The sequence below is a fragment of the Aethalodelphis obliquidens genome, unplaced genomic scaffold, assembly GCF_003676395.1.
Source record: "Aethalodelphis obliquidens isolate GAN/ISIS:26980383/991018 unplaced genomic scaffold, ASM367639v1 scaffold32, whole genome shotgun sequence".
NCBI lineage: Eukaryota > Metazoa > Chordata > Mammalia > Artiodactyla > Delphinidae > Aethalodelphis > Aethalodelphis obliquidens.
The window spans coordinates 3,445,782-3,462,356 of record NW_020837976.1 but is presented as its reverse complement, the minus strand read 5'-3'; the positions used below and the strand labels follow the sequence as shown (position 1 = coordinate 3,462,356).

General features: G+C 47.7%; 1 protein-coding gene across 1 annotated transcript in view; it reads right to left on the bottom strand.

The window, feature by feature from the left end:
* Positions 1-521: 521 nt before the first annotated feature.
* The window catches only part of LAMA3 (laminin subunit alpha 3), a 225,570-nt gene continuing 209,516 nt past the window's right edge, over positions 522-16,575 (bottom strand). The window contains exons 68-75 of the mRNA XM_027127533.1: positions 15,072-15,241; positions 10,952-11,135; positions 8,598-8,738; positions 6,052-6,211; positions 5,806-5,936; positions 3,829-3,922; positions 2,465-2,584; positions 522-1,458 (exon numbers count right to left, since the gene is read on the bottom strand). Of these exons, the coding sequence (XP_026983334.1) occupies positions 1,313-1,458; positions 2,465-2,584; positions 3,829-3,922; positions 5,806-5,936; positions 6,052-6,211; positions 8,598-8,738; positions 10,952-11,135; positions 15,072-15,241 (1,146 nt within the window). The 3' untranslated portion in view covers positions 522-1,312. The remainder of the gene's footprint in view (positions 1,459-2,464; positions 2,585-3,828; positions 3,923-5,805; positions 5,937-6,051; positions 6,212-8,597; positions 8,739-10,951; positions 11,136-15,071; positions 15,242-16,575) is intronic.

Below are 16,575 nucleotides of genomic sequence, written 5' to 3'. Positions count from 1 at the left end.
GGTGAAATGGATGTTCCTCACGCAGACTCAGGGTCTGGATGGTCATCACCTGGTTGAATTTTCATTTGAAAATCAATGTTTTTGGAAAGCACATGACTTAAGGTCATGAAATTCAGCCTCTGACCCAGCATAGCATCCCTACAGCCCACCAGCCAGCCTCTGTTGAATACCCCCTGCGATGGGGACCTTGCTACCTCTCCAGGAGAACGGTTCATGTTTGCATAGGTATGGCAGGTAGAAAGCATGCCCACGGGACGGCAGTGTGAGGGTCATAAAAGAGCACTGGCTCGAAGGGAACGTGCCTCAGTTCCAGAGGTGGAGGGCAGGTAGCTGTAAGGATACCACATAGGATTACTATATCCAAATTTTAGAATTGTTTTAGTCCTGATGAGCAAATACTATGCAGGAGATACAGAAGTGCTTGCATAGCCTTCTCTGCTAGTGAGAGTGGTGCTGGGTAATAATATTGGTCTAGTACATGGTTCATTATTTTGTAGATAAAACTAGATTCCTACTTCCCATTGACTTCTGTTAGCTTCTCATGCAAAGCTTTAATGATAGTATATACATCCATCTCAGCTCCTCTACTAGACAGTTTTTGCCCTCAAGGAATTGATCATCATAATCTAGACTTGGTTGGCAGCAGACTGTACGTGGGAAGCCAAGTGGAGTTGCAGGTTCATTTATTCAGTTTGTTACTTACTATTTTATGAACAGTATGTGTCTCCCCGATTGGATTGCATATTCCTCGACTGTAGATCCAACACTGAGCACACACGGTACCTCACCAGCATGTGCTTGGTAATTATTTGTAGAAAACTGCGTTGTACGTGGCACATTGAACAGGTGCTGAAGAATGAATACAATTAAAAATGACCAGCAAGCCAATCGTTTTATGTTAATAAAACATCATAATTTGAAGAGTACACTGCATTTATTTAACCCCATAAATTATAACATCTTAACACATGTAAAATTTTTGTATTTTTAAAGTGCTTTGCAAGATATTTATTTTTTTTAACAAGTGGAAAACAGTGTTCTTTAAAAGACATCAAACTTTTAAAGTGATATTACCAGAAGCATGTAAGGATTTGTTCATCCTCTTCAAGAAATGGAATTTTTATGTAAAATATATATGTAGCACTGAATGCCAAAATGATGGGTATGTGTGGTTGGAATTAAAAATGAGATTTGCTAATAAACCCATCAGGATGGTGTCTTAAGTCAGAACGACCTTGAGAGGGGAGAGGGAGGGGTGTTGGGTAATCAGTGCTTCCGGAGGTGAACTTCCCTGCCTTGTGATGGGTTTGAGTTAGTGGTCAGGACAGCCATTCAGACTGACAGTCCCCCGAACTTCTGCAGCTTCAGTGACAGGGACAGGAATGTGGTTGACTTGAATATTCTTCAGGCAGCCAGAAAAGGATCTCCACACGGGAAGCTTCAGGGTTTTCCAATTAGCTGAAAGACAAAAGGAGAGGCATTTGATGGCTTATTCATACTGTCAAGTGAATGCACTCCGTTAAGAAACGGTCTTATTAGAGCTAAAGGGACCCAGGCTCTCAGTCCACCGAGTCCTCTCCTGCTTTAAGCAGGCACCCAGCACAGCCCCTTCTGTGAAAGGTCAGCCACAAGGCTACTCTGCACATCCTTCAGAGGAGATTCCACAGCCCAAATCAATAGATAATGACTCTGAACTCTAGTGCTTTTCATGGGTCATGGAAGACCTATAAAATTAACCACCAGACCATTTGGAGGCACATAAATCAATGAAGGCTGACAAGGCTCTTTCCAGGCAAAATTCCAGTCTTGAACTTGACTCTGATTCACCTGACTCTGATCACCCTGCCTGATTCCCCCATTCTGGCTCCACACAGCTTAATAAGTCACCATAACTAAGTGCCTGGAGGGGAGAGACCAGTTTCTCAGGCCCTTTTCTGATTCTTTATGATATCAGGCTTCTAGGTTCATGCAGGCTCTTCGGAGAGGCTTATAAATTATAGGCTTGGGGGGCTTCCCTGGTGGCGCAGTGGTTGAGAGTCTGCCTGCCGATTCAGGGGACACAGGTTCGTGCCCCGGTCCGGGAAGATCCCACATGCCGCGGAGCGGCTGGGCCCGTGGGCCATGGCCGCTGAGCCTGCGCGTCCGGAGCCTGTGCTCCGCAACGGGAGAGGCCACAACAGTGAGAGGCCCGCATACCACAAAAAAAAAAAAAAAAAAAAAAAATTATAGGCTTGGGACAAGTGGAAGCAGCAGCCACGTGGCCTGGGCTGCTGGGAAACGTTCTGTTGCTGGCAGTCCGGTTTCCCCACAAGCTGGAGAAAGAGTCTCACTGTCTACACGGTCCAGCCAACGGCTGCCCCTGCTGATATCCCAACAAATGTGATGCCCCCACCCACGGGTTACGATGGAGATGTTAAGAGTTGACGTGGGACAACATGGGTGTAGAAGTCAGCACAGGGGTTACCTGGGACACCTCCAATGTGCAGATGCTCCTGCGTGCGGGCAGTGGGGACGGGGTGCCGTCCAGCGGTGGAACTATGGTCTGCGTCCAGTTTCAGGTGCAGGATGTGCTGTTTTATGGTGACTGCAGGGAAGGAAAGCAGGTCAGGTCTATCACCTGAGAGCCCTGCCCACTGTATAATGTCTACACCGGGCATCATCATCGGCTTCTTTCTCACTCACTCCTGTTGGACCTGAGGGAGCACGGCTCGCAGGAATTCCATCAACCTAAGCACAAATTCAACTAATTTCTCCCCACCAGGTGCTGTTTAGGTGCTTCCACGTATATTACAGAATTTAATCCTTAAAATGAATCTGTGAGGAAGATATCATCACTCTCGTTTCTCAGATAAGAGACTGTGACCCTCCATCACTGAGGAGCTTGGCAACATGGCTTGGTTATAAATTAAACAAGTTGGGATTCAAGCCCTGGTTTCCTGTCTCCAGAGGCCAGTGCTTATTTCACGTGATCTCTGGTTCTTTCCAAGAAGACACTGACTGACTGCTGAAAACGGACTCCAAAGACAGTGGCTTTTGACCCTCCCAAATAAAACTCCTCCAGCGTCAACAATCTTAACCAACTGCAATGCAGTTAGCTTTCAAATTAGCCAAGAGGCAGCTACTTTTAACAAAAGATATTTTAGCCAATACAGGTTAATATATCTCCAAACTTGTATGCGCAAGTTATTCCTAAAATAGCAGATTCAACTTGAGAGTTTATGCCTGCTCCCCGTCAAGTGGTTTGTCTAAATCCTTGGCATTAATATTAAATGTTGTTGAAAAAAATAACCCAACAATGAACTTTACCTATAGTAAGAGCAAACATTTACTGAGCACTTAGGACGTGCTGGACACTGCTAAGCACTTCACACGCATTATCCCATTAGTTTTCACAACCTTGGGAGGTGTACACTATTTTTACCTCCGTTGTACAGATGAGAAAACTGAAGATAAAGAGAAATTAAGTAGCTTGCCCAAGGTCTCACAGGGCTGGAACTGAGACCTGACCTCTGTTCTCTTTGACTTCAGAGGCAAAATCTCAATCACAGTGTTATGCTACCTTGAAAACAAACATAGCTTATCAGTTTGCTGGGTTCCACACGCCCCCCCCCCAAAAAAAACTCAGTGTGTTATGGAGAACTGGAGCCGTGAATTACATAAATACGACTGGAGTTGAGAATAGACATGTTCCCAGCACCTTAACCTGGTGGGCTGACCGTGGTCAGACGCTAATGGATGGATGAACTGAGGGAGCGTTTGGGATGTTCGAGTCCAGATGGAAAGGGAGACTGTTTCAGTCTGTGAACAATAGGCTACTGGATGTCATACCTGTCACTGAGTGCCACTGTCCATCACACAGAGATTGCTTTGGTGTGACCGATGTCAGGATCCCACCTGCCTCGCTGCCCACAGAGGCCGTGACCTGGAACACACATGCATTTTCCTATTTCCTTCAGAAAGGCAGGTGGGGCCCACTTCCTGCCATCTTTCCTTCCCAGCCCTTGCACCCTGACCGCCCGGGAGCACTTGAAACATGGGTACACCCTCCCGCACCAGGTGACCATAGAGGGACAAAGGCTTTGCAGGAATCTCTCTGTTGCACCCCTTTCCAGGCAAGTGAGCTGCAAACCCAGGGCCTGGCCTGAAGTTACTGCCAAAGGTAAGGAGACTTTCCCACTGACTCCCTACCCCGGTCCCATCAGGCCTGACTCAAAGGTTACTGATTAGCATCGAAGATCTGCCTTAGTTATTAGCATGTGACAGTAGCTCTGTTTAGGAGGACGTGTACAATCTGGAAGGCAAAAATGTTGGCTGAGGTCTATACCCGCCTGCAAGGGGCAGCCAATTATAATAATTCCACGAATGCAGGACTTAAAGAGGGGTCTCGTCCAAGGAATTCAGCAAGCTGACTGACTGAGTTTGCACTGGGCACGTGTCAGGGGTCAGGCACTCAACGTGCTGTTGTGCAGAATCCCGCATTCCCACTCTGGGCCAGGATTCTCCAGGGGCTGAATCAAGGTCAATGAAACGAGAGGGCTAAAATCAGCCTGTTGATAAGTAATTTACATCTAATTTGCATGTAAGCAGACAGTGCAGCCTTTTCTCAGGCAATTTTCAAGCTAAACAGTGTCACAGCTGTTAGGAAGGTTATCAGGTCTTGATTTCGTTGGGGGGGGAGTATTTCCTATCCAGAAGCTCTCACCAAAGATGCTCCCCAACCCCTCCCCTGAAAAGCCAGCTTTGTCTGAACCACCGTTAAGCGTAGTTCCTTGCTTCTTGGGCCCGCAAGAGGCCTGCTCAGACTTAAAGCTGTAACTTAACTAAAAAGTGTCCAAGAGTTCTGACTACTGTATTTTATTCTGAGAGTTTTCCCTCACATTCAGTAAACTGGAAGGATAAAGGTAAAAGAAAATGCTATATTATCAATCTTTGCTTTAAGGCCTTAACTAAGAGAGGCTTCCTGGAAGGATTTGGTTTGAAAGAGATTGTTTTGCAAAGGAAAGAGATTAAAAGTGGGTGGTGAACATAAGATATTGAGTAGGCCTGTGAGCAGTGGGAAAGATGGAGCAGCAAAAGCACATGGCTGAAGAAGGAAGCCATGAAAAGCTAAAGGAAGGCTGGGTGGAGACCCTGTGGCCGGCTTGGCTGTAGAGACCAGAAGGGCTTGGTGAGCTGTGTAGAGAGGATAAAGGGAATCTGAAACTGACCCAGCAGATGTGGGGCATGGGCAAGGGTGTGACATGGTGTAGATGGCTGGTGAGAAAATCCATCCCATGAACTCTGGTGCTGCCCTTATAAATAAAAGTAGAGGTGTGACAAGGGTGAAGGGGAGGTGAGAAAAATGAACATTTACTGATAAATGTTCATATAAAATAAAATAAATAAAAGTAGAGGTGTGACAGGGGTGAAGGGGAGGTGAGAAAAATGAACATTTACTGAGTATATGGCAGCTTCTCCTCTCCTGACAAAAGCCCTTAAATATAAGCATCATTCTCCACATTTTAAAGATAAAGAAATTGAGTCAGAGAGGGGTTAGGTAACTTCCCGAGGGCCCTATAACTAAGTGGTGGAGCCGGAATTCAGCCCAGCTTGTTTGAATTTGCCCAATTTAAAAGATGAAGAACAGAAAACACGATGACCAAATTACTTAAGGAAAAGGGTAAGTCAGCCCTGAAGTCAGGCCTCTTAAATACAAGATTGGATTCCACTCTCTACCGTAACTCCACCTACCATGGTCTCCAGAAGTGGAATCTGGTTCTAATATAAATTCACACACCCTTCCCATGTCATCTGACAGCTACACACCTTTCCTGCCTCCATATAAACAGATAAGTGCTCCCCGGGTTGACTTCCGACGTGAATTAGAATTCCAGTGAGACTTCTCGGGCTAATGCTGAAAACAAGCTTAAATTCTGGCCCCAAAAGCACGGAGTTGGCTTTCAAAACAAAAACAAACAAATAATAGTTTAAACATCATAATTCCAAAAAAAGGATAAGAGTTCTTCAGAATCAAAGCTATAAAGATATAAAGCCTTCCAAACTGCTCCTTACCTAGGATGACATGACCTCCTTCTTGAGAAAAATAGATGCCTTTCTCCAAAGGGCCATCCAAGCAGGGAGACACCCCAAAGCTTGCAGAAGCGGTGTCCAGGGGTTTCAAATCCAACTGAAAGTTCCTCAGGCATCCCACAAAGCTGTTTTGGGGGAGGGTCTGCAACCAAGCAGAAGAGAAAGCAAACTGTATTACCCACAACTCCCAGAAATCCATGCGCAGCGAAGGTTAAGGGCAGGGGCAGTTGTCCAAAAGAGGAGGAAGGAAGGGGATTCATCCATCCTGCTTCCAAGAGTCAGGTGGGCCTGACTGGCTCCATTTTGGCTCCCTCCACAGTGCCAAAAAACCCAGATACCAGGTGTTTTGTGGGTGGTCGAAGTTGGAATGTACCATCAAACCAAGGGCAGGGGCAGTGGAGATGGCAACCTAGCGTGGAAACAAGAATTCAGAGGGTGACTTGACCCTGGGCCACAGTCAGAGCTGCAACAGGCGAAATTGCCACCTTGCTGTTCACAGATCTCACTGTCTCTTTGCAGGTACAAAGTACTTCTTAGGGTTTCATGAGCCCGTGTGATAGCTTAATGCAGGGCGGCCGGCTGAAAAACGAGGCCAAAACATTGCTAAAATAATGAAGGGTAAGAAAGCTCCCTACACTGTTGGGCCCAGTGCGCCATCAACAAATCACAAATGCCACAGGGTCAAGGTCAGACACAGGGTGCGGGATCAGGGGGCTTGCGTGGAGCCCCCACGGCTGCCGAAAGCTGGCCTGAAACAAGGGCTCCTCACCTGCGGCTCAGGGACGAGCTTCTGGGGTTCTCTGACCCCTTAAATTATATACCAGATGTCTGTGTATTTTCCTGGAGAAAGGGGCTATAACTCTCATGAAATTCTCAAAAAAGTTAATAAAATCACTGAATAAAATCCCTCTACTCTCTTCTGGAGTAAATGCCTTTAGGACTCTGGAATCCTACACGACGGATGTAAGACATGATAATTTTAAGGGAATCTAGTGGTATTATAGATGCATGTGGTGTCAGTGTCAACAACAAAGTACTGATTGGGGCCCCTAAGAAATGTTACTTTCTTCAGATTTGCCATCATGTATAACAAAGAGTCTGTATCTGACACCACGCTCAGGCTCTCCAGTTCAAGCCATAACCTAACACGGAATCACCAAAGACTAGCTGCAGGTTTTGGTATTTGGAGGCAGCCACTGGCTGATTGGATGTTGCCTGCCCTTTGAAAGGATATGGAGGAGGGTATTCGGTGGTTTGCACCCTCAGGTTGAAGGAAGGCTGCGAATAGGACCTTGCTGGTAAAGGATGTTGTAAATGGGGTGCTACTGATTGTCTCAGATTTTAGGATGTTGAGTGTGATTTACCCAAGTCAAAAGAGCACCCAGGGCTTCCCTGGTGGCGCAGTGGTTGAGAGTCCGCCTGCCGATGCAGGGGACGCGGGTTCGTGCCGCGGTCCGGGAAGATCCCTCATGCCGCGGAGCGGCTGGGCCCGTGAGCCATGGCCGCTAAGCCTGCACGTCCGGAGCCTGTGCTCCGCAACGGGAGAGGCCACAGCAGTGAGAGGCCCGCGTACCGCAAAAAAAAAAAGAGCACCCAAATTGTGCCCCGAATCACTACCCCATCCTGTGATTTCTCTGAGAGGGAAAAAGGTACAGAGGTTGCAGAAAAGCAAACACTGAGTATCCTCTTTAGCAATTATTAACATGTTATACGTTATATGTGTATTAGATACCATAATACATACACTATATTATGTTATATATTATTTATGATACATATATAAAAGTTATTACATACAACAAAGTAAAACAGTACTTTGACTTGCTGGGGCTTTGGCCCAAACCACAGTGCAAAACTCAAGTGGGCCAGGCTGAGTCCTGTGGAGATACCAAGGTCAAGGCCACGTTAGCCTGACCGCCTAGACTCCACGCTGGCAGAAGTGACCTGCTTTGATTACGTCCATTTCTGGCCCAGATTTGAGTCTCGGCCCTTCCCCCCAGCTGCTAGCACACATCACACCAGAATGGGCACCAGCGGAGTGGGAAGGGGCAGGAGGGGCTCAGCGCCTGGCAGCACATTTGGAGGAGGACAGTTCCTGGGCCGGAGCTGTTGACGGGCCATCTTCACTTTGTGTGCAAAAAAGGCAGATCTGGGAGAAGAGTGACAGGCAGGTTCAGCCACCCCAAGTAATCAGGGGCAGTGAGCCCTCTGGCCACGTGGAGAAGACAGGGGGAGGGCACCCACAGAACGCCACCCTGGGGCCACGGTCCCATCGGAGCCTTTGAACCTGAAAAATCCTGGTACGCGCCCCTCCTTCTTGGGGACAGACAGACTTGTGGCTTTCTCCTTAACCCAAATTTTCCCCAAGTTTGGTTCTTGAGATAATTTTATTTCAGTCACCAAATAACATTAAAATACAGATTCAGTTATTAAAATAAAGTATTTTGATATCCTTGAATATATGGTATAATTATAAAGTTTATAGGGTGACTTGTTCTTATCTGTGGCTCTGAAGCATAACTATTTACCTTTGGTTTCCCTGAAGGAGACGATCCCAGGTAAACTGGTGCTCTGAGGCTGACGGTGGAATTTCCGGGCAAACTTCCCTCCCGGGCCCTCAGACCATCCACAACCAAGCGCCCCCTTTCTCCATCTTGCCCAAATGCCACCTTAAGGATAAAGAAAATACATTAATCGTATTCTTACCTTTGACAACTGGCATTGTAGTTTATTAGTGGTCACAGGAAATTTTTTTTAAAGTTTTTCTGTCCCTTCAAGTAGCTTTGAAAAATCAAGAGTTTTCACCACAGTATCATCATCATCATTTTGTGAGATTATGTCAGATATTAAACAGAGTGAGCTTAAAACATGAACTAAAAAAAGATTTCTCAAAAGTAAACAAAAATATACATGACTGGAAACTTATACAAAAGATAAATAACTGAAGAACCAAAGGATCATAAATAAACACACATCCATGCAACAGAGAGGAAGGAAGAGAGTATGCGGAGCTGAGACGGGAGAAAGCCACATGCTCCTCTGAGCAGGGGTCCTGGAGCAAGGGGCCAATGGCTACTCCTCTCCCAACAAGAGGATCAAGTGTTTTAAACTCTTTGCTAAAAGTCAGGATCCCTGGGCTCTGGTGTGGACTCTGCCACCTCATGGCTACGAGACTATTCACAAATGACTCCCCAGTGTAGATGCCCAGCTGTGACCTCTGGCCTCTACCATCTACTGACACCTGGGCTTAAAGGTCTGATAGGCAGCTCAACCGCAGGATGTTGACAACAGAGTTCCCACTCTTGCCTAGCAACACCTACCTCCTGCCCATCTTCTCCCTCTCAGCAAAGCTTCCACTATTGACCCAGTCACTGGTCCAAAATCACAGGACTTGATGTTGACTCCTCTCTTTCCATCAGCCAAACCTCTTGGCTCTGCCTTTAGAACACATCCTGGGTGGTCTACCCTCTCCCCCTCTACCTCAGCCTCTTGAACCAAAGGCAATAGCATCCATCTGGTCTACTTACTTCTATTTTTACTCCCTTTTAGACACTTTAGCTAAAGAGGGTTTTGAAAATATCAATCTGTTTGTGTAATGCTTTTTTAGTTTTAGACTCTCTAAAAGCTTCAGAGAGACTCAGAATAAAATCCCAAATCCTCACCTTGGCCTTCAATGCTTAAATGACCTGGGCCTGCACCTCACTCTTTTTAAAAATTTATTTATTTATTTATTTTTGGCTGTGTTGGGTCTTCGTTGCTGTGCATGGGTTTTCTCTAGTTGTGGCGAGCGGGGGCTACTCTTCATTGCGGTGCGCTGGCTTCTCATTGCGGTGGCTTCTCTTGTTGCACAGCACGGGCTCTAGGCGTATGAGCTTCAGTAGTTGTGGCTCACGGGCTCTAGAGCACAGGCTCAGTAGTTGTGGCGCACGGGCTTAGTTGCTCCGCGGCATGTGGGATCTTCCTGGACAAGGGCTCGAACCCGTGTCCCCTGCATTCGCAGGTGGATTCTTAACCACTGTGCCAGCAGGGAAGTCCCCCTGCCTCACTCTTGAATCCCACTTCTTATCCTTTCTGTTCTGTTCATTCAGCTAACTCCTAACTTAGGGTCTTTGTACTTGCTGTTCCCTCTGCCTGGAAATCCTTCCTATAACTTTATATGATTGATTGTCATCTCTTGGAAGAGGCCTTCTTTTACTGTCCTATTTGAAACAGTCTCCCTACTCGGCCACTTCCTTACCTTGCTTTAATGTTTTCTCAAAGCAGTAGCTGACATTATATTGGGGATTTTTTTGCTTATGTGCTCCAGGATGGCAGCTTATTACATATTTGTTGAATGACTGAGTGAGTGTAACTTGTCAAGTCACTTAAGTTTTCTGAGTTCCAATTCCCTCGTCAGAAAACAAAAATACATAGGTCCCTTCTTGCCTTAAACTGTATTTCTTTAACCCTGGGATGGCTTCAGGCAAGAGCTGAGATGCTAGGGATATGGGTGATTACACCTGGGCTGGCTACAGAGAAGGCATTCCAGACTCACAGGGGACCTGGAGACTGGAAACTGTCCTGAAGGAGAGAAATGGTCCAGGGAGCAAAGGGTGGGAATAGGCAAGGGGAGTGGTGCAGCCCAGGGAGGTGCATGGGGGGCTGGGGGCGGCGGGTAAAGAAGCAGGGAGGAAAGCCCGTCTCGGCATGTAGGATGACATCCACACATGGCGCGTTCAGGAGTCTCTGGGGCCGAGGCGCTGGGGCGCTCAGTGCCTCTGACCACATGAGCTCTCCCAGTACTTGTGCCCTCTTGCCGGGAAGAACGCTGAGACTCCCGTCTTCAGCTATTCAGCAGTGAACTTGGCCCCAGCGGAGGCTCTAGGGCAGCCCCAGCTCTCACCGTGTGCCACTTCCCGTCACTGCACTTCTCTTTGCTTTTGAGCTTCAGTTGTTTCCCTCCTGCCCCCAGTGCAAAGACCAGGCGTCCTTTCGAAAGATAAAGAGCCATAAAGGAGTTCTTAGTGCCTGTGTAAAACACGAGCCCTCTGGACGCCGTTGTCTGCAAGTCCACGGCAAACTGTGACCTGTGGGGAAAAGGAAGCAAAAGGTGAAGAAGGAAAATAAGAGGCTTTTAGTGTTTCTTCAGATCTCCGTAGCTGGGAGAGACAGTGAGGAACAAAACCCTAAACCTCCTTATTTAAATGAATAAACTAAGGTACTTCTTGATTAAACGACCGTCTCTCTGGGAAGTTTTAAAAGCCATTGTATTTCAGCTGCTAAAAGTTTTGTTGTGTAATTTCCTTACCGTATTGGGAAATAAGAGGAAGTTTTATGACAAACTCAGCTAGTGGCGTTAAGTCCCAGCACATGGCAAGAAGGAAGATGCCTTACTTTAAAAAAAAAATCTACATTTTAGAAAGTTATGGTAAAATATACCAAACATAAAGTTTACCATCTTAACCATTTTTAAGAGTACAGTTCAGCAGTGTTAAGCACCTTCACGTTGCTGTGCAGCCAACCTCCGGAACTCTTTCCATCTTGCAAAACTGAAACTCTCTACACATTAACGACTCTGCATCCTCTCCTCCCCTCAGCGCCTGGTAACCACCATCCTGCTTTCTGCCTCTATCAATTTGAACATTCTAGGTGCTTCACAGAAGTGGAATCACACAGTGTCTGTCTTTTTTGCAACTGGCTTATTTCACCGAGCAGCCTCGATTGTTAAACCCGGTGAACACGCTTTCTACTTTGTATACATGCAGGGAGAGGAAGGTTGTGAGGAGAAGTCGGGGGACAACCTGAATAACAAGGATTTGATTTAAGCATCAGGTAAGCATTTTCTTCCCGTAAGACGTATTTAACACAGTGGCACAGGAGTCCGGATCCACCTTCTCCCACCTACCCTTAACATTTCTCGGACCTTAATACCTCCTCTATGGTGGAACAGGAATTACGCAAGCATCACGCAGTAACAGCAGAGAGTGAAAGTTAATATTCCTTTGCATGATGGTTACATATCATAGGTACGTGTGGCTAAGCAAGCTTTGCTTTCTATGCAAACTCACATCCATCCGACCATCCATCCATTTATTCGTTCATTCAACAAATATGTAATGAGTGGGTCGTATGTACAAGGCACCACGGTGGGCACTGGGAACGCAGCGATGGATGGTTCATTCTTTGAGTGCTTTGTGGTGTGTAGGTGCCCTGAGGGGGTGCCTAAAAGTGTACTGGGAAAAGGTAATGGGAGATATGGGTGTCAATAGGCTATCATCAGAGACTTCCCTGGTGGTCCAGTGGTTAAGACGCTGCGCTACCACTGCAGGGGGCATGGGTTCCATCCCTGGTTGGGGAACTAAGTTTCCACGTGCCACGTGGCGCAGCCAAAAAAAGAAAAAAGAAAAAGGCTGTCATCACCCATTCCTCGTGGTCTATGTCCAAGCGCACACCAGACAGAGGGCAGGTACGGGGTCTATCCTGCTTAAAGCTGCATCCCCAGTGCATGATACACAGGAGGCCCTCAAGAAAGAGTTACTGAATTGAATTAAATGGCAAACGGAAGATGCGGAGGCAGAATCAGGAAGTGGAAGAAATAATTACACCGTTACATCTCTTTGCTTTTTAATACCGTGAGGCTGAGCAAACACGGATGTGCACTTTCATTCTACAGCTATGCAAGTTTCCTTGAGGGTACAGTTCTTCAAAAGGCAAAAGAAATCTATATTTGTGAAATTAAACCAAGCCGACGGTGACACGGCTCAGTATTTCTCTTGGTGTAGCTGTGTATTAGTGCGGAGGTTTGGAATACGAGGGTTAGCCAATCTAAGGAGGATGGTAGAACTTGCTACAGAATGAAAGCACTTTACATGTGTGGGCTTGGTTATTAGACTTGACATTTGCTTTCCAGAATTATTTCTTAAAGCAATTTTCTTTCAGAAAAGACTAACACACACCCAAAAATGACATCAGGAGCTTCAAATCCTGGCATATGACACTGTAGCTATGAGTCTTTATTGCTGGAGGATAGGAGGGAAAGACAGAGAGCAAAGTAGCATTTTTATACATTCACCCAGAGGTTAAAATAGTGGTACAGGGTTTTACAGGAGAGGCCAAAAGTCTCTAGAATAGAAACCAGAATGAGAATAATAGAATAGTCCAAATCTTGCAACATCCTGAAAATATACTCTGATTGCTACAATACTGGGGACTAAAATAATTTTTAAATTATATTTACTAAGGATTATTTTTTTTCTGCTTTCCTTCAAGGATGTTACTTTTTCCATTTATTATATATAATTCAGGAAGGAAGGAAGATGCTGGGGTCGAATCATCAGAAGAAGCCGGATAACTCACCACAGTGAATGTGCTGAGAGAGAAGATGTAAGAAAGGGGCCACGGAGGGAGGGGGAGGGCAGAGGCAGGGGGGCTGGAGGGTGGGGAGGCCGGGAAGAGGACAGCGTGGGCAGCATCTGCAGGGAGACTGTTATTACGGTCAGCATGACCAACAGAGCAGAGATGCGGAGTGGAAAAGCCCCGGGAGGGGCTGAGAGGGTCACCGCTTCTGCCATCTGTCTGTCTCCGACTAGCACAGTTTTGGCGAATCAGGGATCCCCAGAATTTCCACGGGTCTACTGAAGATGCCAGCAGCTGGCCGAGGGTCTCCTTTAGAACTCGGCCCCTCCCCTTTCCAGGCTTCACACCTGCCTGTGAATATGCACTTGCTTACTGAGTGCACCTCCAAGGGCCAGCTCATTACAAGCAATGACCTCTCCTCCCTGCAAGGGAAACATTACCAACCCCACCTAACTGATGAGAAAATTGAGGTTCGAAGAGGTGTGGCAATTTGCAAAAACATGTGAGACAGGCATAATTATGCCAAGCTTACGGAGAGGAAGCTGAGGCTTAGGAAAGTTGAACAGCAGCCCACGGTGGCCGTGGAGCTGCCACTCAGAGTTCCCTTCAGGAGACCCCGCTGCGGGGGCACGGCGGCCTGGCAGCCCGCAACTGCCACGCTCTCAGAACCGCAGTGGCACACAGGTGACCGCCTGCCAAGCACCGAGCTCAGCGGCAGAACTAGAGCCGGGCCGTCATGCCCAACACCGGACTCTTCTACAGGGTGATCTTCGCTTGTGATGCCCGCCGGCCTGCCCGACTCCCTTGGAGCTTCCCTGCTGTCTGAGGCTCGTCCCACCCACGCCTGCCTTTCCCTCTCCTTCCACAGGCCTCAGGCCTGTGTCCCAGCTGAAGGCTCTCCTTGCCAGCTCCTGCTCTCCCCCTTTTATTCTGCACAGGAATAATAACTCCTTTGCACGTCTGATCCCATCTTGACCTCTGCACCCCCAGGACCTGAACTGGCCTGTGGCCTGAGGTCACGCAGCCAGCAAGTGGCTGAGTGGGTGGATTGAAAGCCAAGGTCTTAAAGCCAGGCCTTTTGGACCCCTGGGCCATTCTGCCTCTGTAGAGAAGTCGTAAAGGAATTTTGGGCACCTTTTTATTTATGTCTCCTTCGAATCACATGAAAATGACAAGCCTTGTTTTCCTACTTTTTTTTTTCTGACAGAATTACTATCTCTGCTTATTCCCTCCTCCCCAAAAGAGACGCAACTTGTTAGCACAAAAAATCCAAATGTATTCTCTAAAAATGATGGATCTGACACCAAGTCTTCCTAAAAGAATGATTTTCCTCTAACTGTAGAATGCGGGAGAAGGTGATTTAGCATAGCAACAAATAGCACCTTTGGAAAGTAATAGCCTTATTTTTAGAACACCGTCAATTCTAAACCAGAGCCGAGCTGATTGTTTCAGCCTCTGAGCAGCACGTGTCACGTGTGCCTCCCAGTTGCTGGGAGGAAGCAGGCTCGGGCCCCCAGGCTGTGTGTCTCAGGTAGGCCAGCACCTCTTTTCGCAAACGTGGTAGTGCCCCCTTCATTGGTGACAGGTGCCTGCTGTCGTGCCGGCTAGCCTGCCCTAGGGTAGAATCAGATTCTGAGTTGGCTTGGGGCAGGAAAATGAAATGATACCTGGGTTTCAGCAACTCCTGGGGAAGCATGAATAGCAGGTGGCTGGTGGGACTGTCCCCAAACCTGAGGGCTCCGTGGCTGGCCTGGGCCTCTGGAAGCGGTGGGCAAGACTGGGTATCTCCCCTCACCTTCAAGCTCCTTGGGGAGGCGGCTGGCGTGTCACACCATGGCTGTGTGGGAGAGAAACAAAAAAAATCAGGACAGCTGATTATCAGAGGCAAGAGTTGGAAAATGCCCATCTTGCTAAGTGCCTTGCTCAGTTTTGACTTGTGATCCTAAGAGCTGAATTCAATAGAGATGAATTCATCCTTGGGGAGGATGCATGTTATTCCCATCCTACACAGGTCTGCTATACGTGGGACCAGTGGATACCCAGAGCACCTCACCTCCATGGAGCTTCAGAAGAACCACAGTGTCCCTCAGGAAGGCCAGCAGGTGGCCAGCAGCACTGAGGCCCACACAGACAGCCAGTGGGCCTGGAGCCGCCAATCTGCCATCTCCCCTCCAGGCCATTCACTTGGGCTTTAGCAGCAGGGCCGTGAAAGAACCCAGAGAACAGGAGGGGACCACAGCCTGTCCCCACTTTCCTCAGAGTTGACCCACACACAGAAGTCTCTCCTGACCTGGACGATGCTTTGACCTTTTTAACAGGAATGAGTCTTAATGCAGAAGAACAAGCATCATAAACATCACATGAGACTAGAAAAGTTGTTGGAAGGAACTGAGACTCTCCAGCCCTTCCCCCTCTTTTCTCTGCTGCAAAGCCCAGACTTTGATGAGGGGTCCACAGTCCCTCCCATGGGGCTCAGGGCTCAGTGGGGCCCTCCATTCCTGGAAGCCAGTGATGGGAATTCTCCCTGCTGGGGATTGGTTCAGGAACGAGCATGTGACACCCTCCTGGCCAATGAGCCTTAAGAGGTGGTAAGGGAGCGGGGCCTCTGAGAAATGTTTCCTTCCAGAGGAGAGAGAAAGCCACAGATCTGTGCTTCCGGTGAGGGAACGCCCTGTCCGTAGCCCAGAACTGTGCGGGATGGAGCCAGGATGGCTGTGGGGAAGCAGAGCCCCGTCCTGCGGGCCAGGCCTGCAGCACACTCATCTTCAAGCTGTCCCTTAATGTGACACTATAGATTCCCACACAGGGTTAAGCCCTAGCAGCTGAAGCCTTCCTAACAGTTCAGATTCCTTCAGGATCAGGTTCTCCAACCTGACCAGATTCCTGGAGAGGGTGCTCGGGATGCAGGCTTAATACCAGTTATCTGCTGAGTGGAGATGTTCCATCACCAGAAAGTTACGTGAGTTGTTGAAAATCACAGCCAGACCTGGATCCTCCAGGAGCTTCCTACCGGGGGCTCACACCAGCGGGACCCACTCCCTCCCTGAAAGATTCTTGTGTGTCAGCAGCAGTAACATCGAGATGAACAGTCTTCATACACACTCTTGGTACCAACTTTTCCTTAATTCTCTTAACGGCAGCATCACCCTTCAAGGCACCCAGGCCTCACGC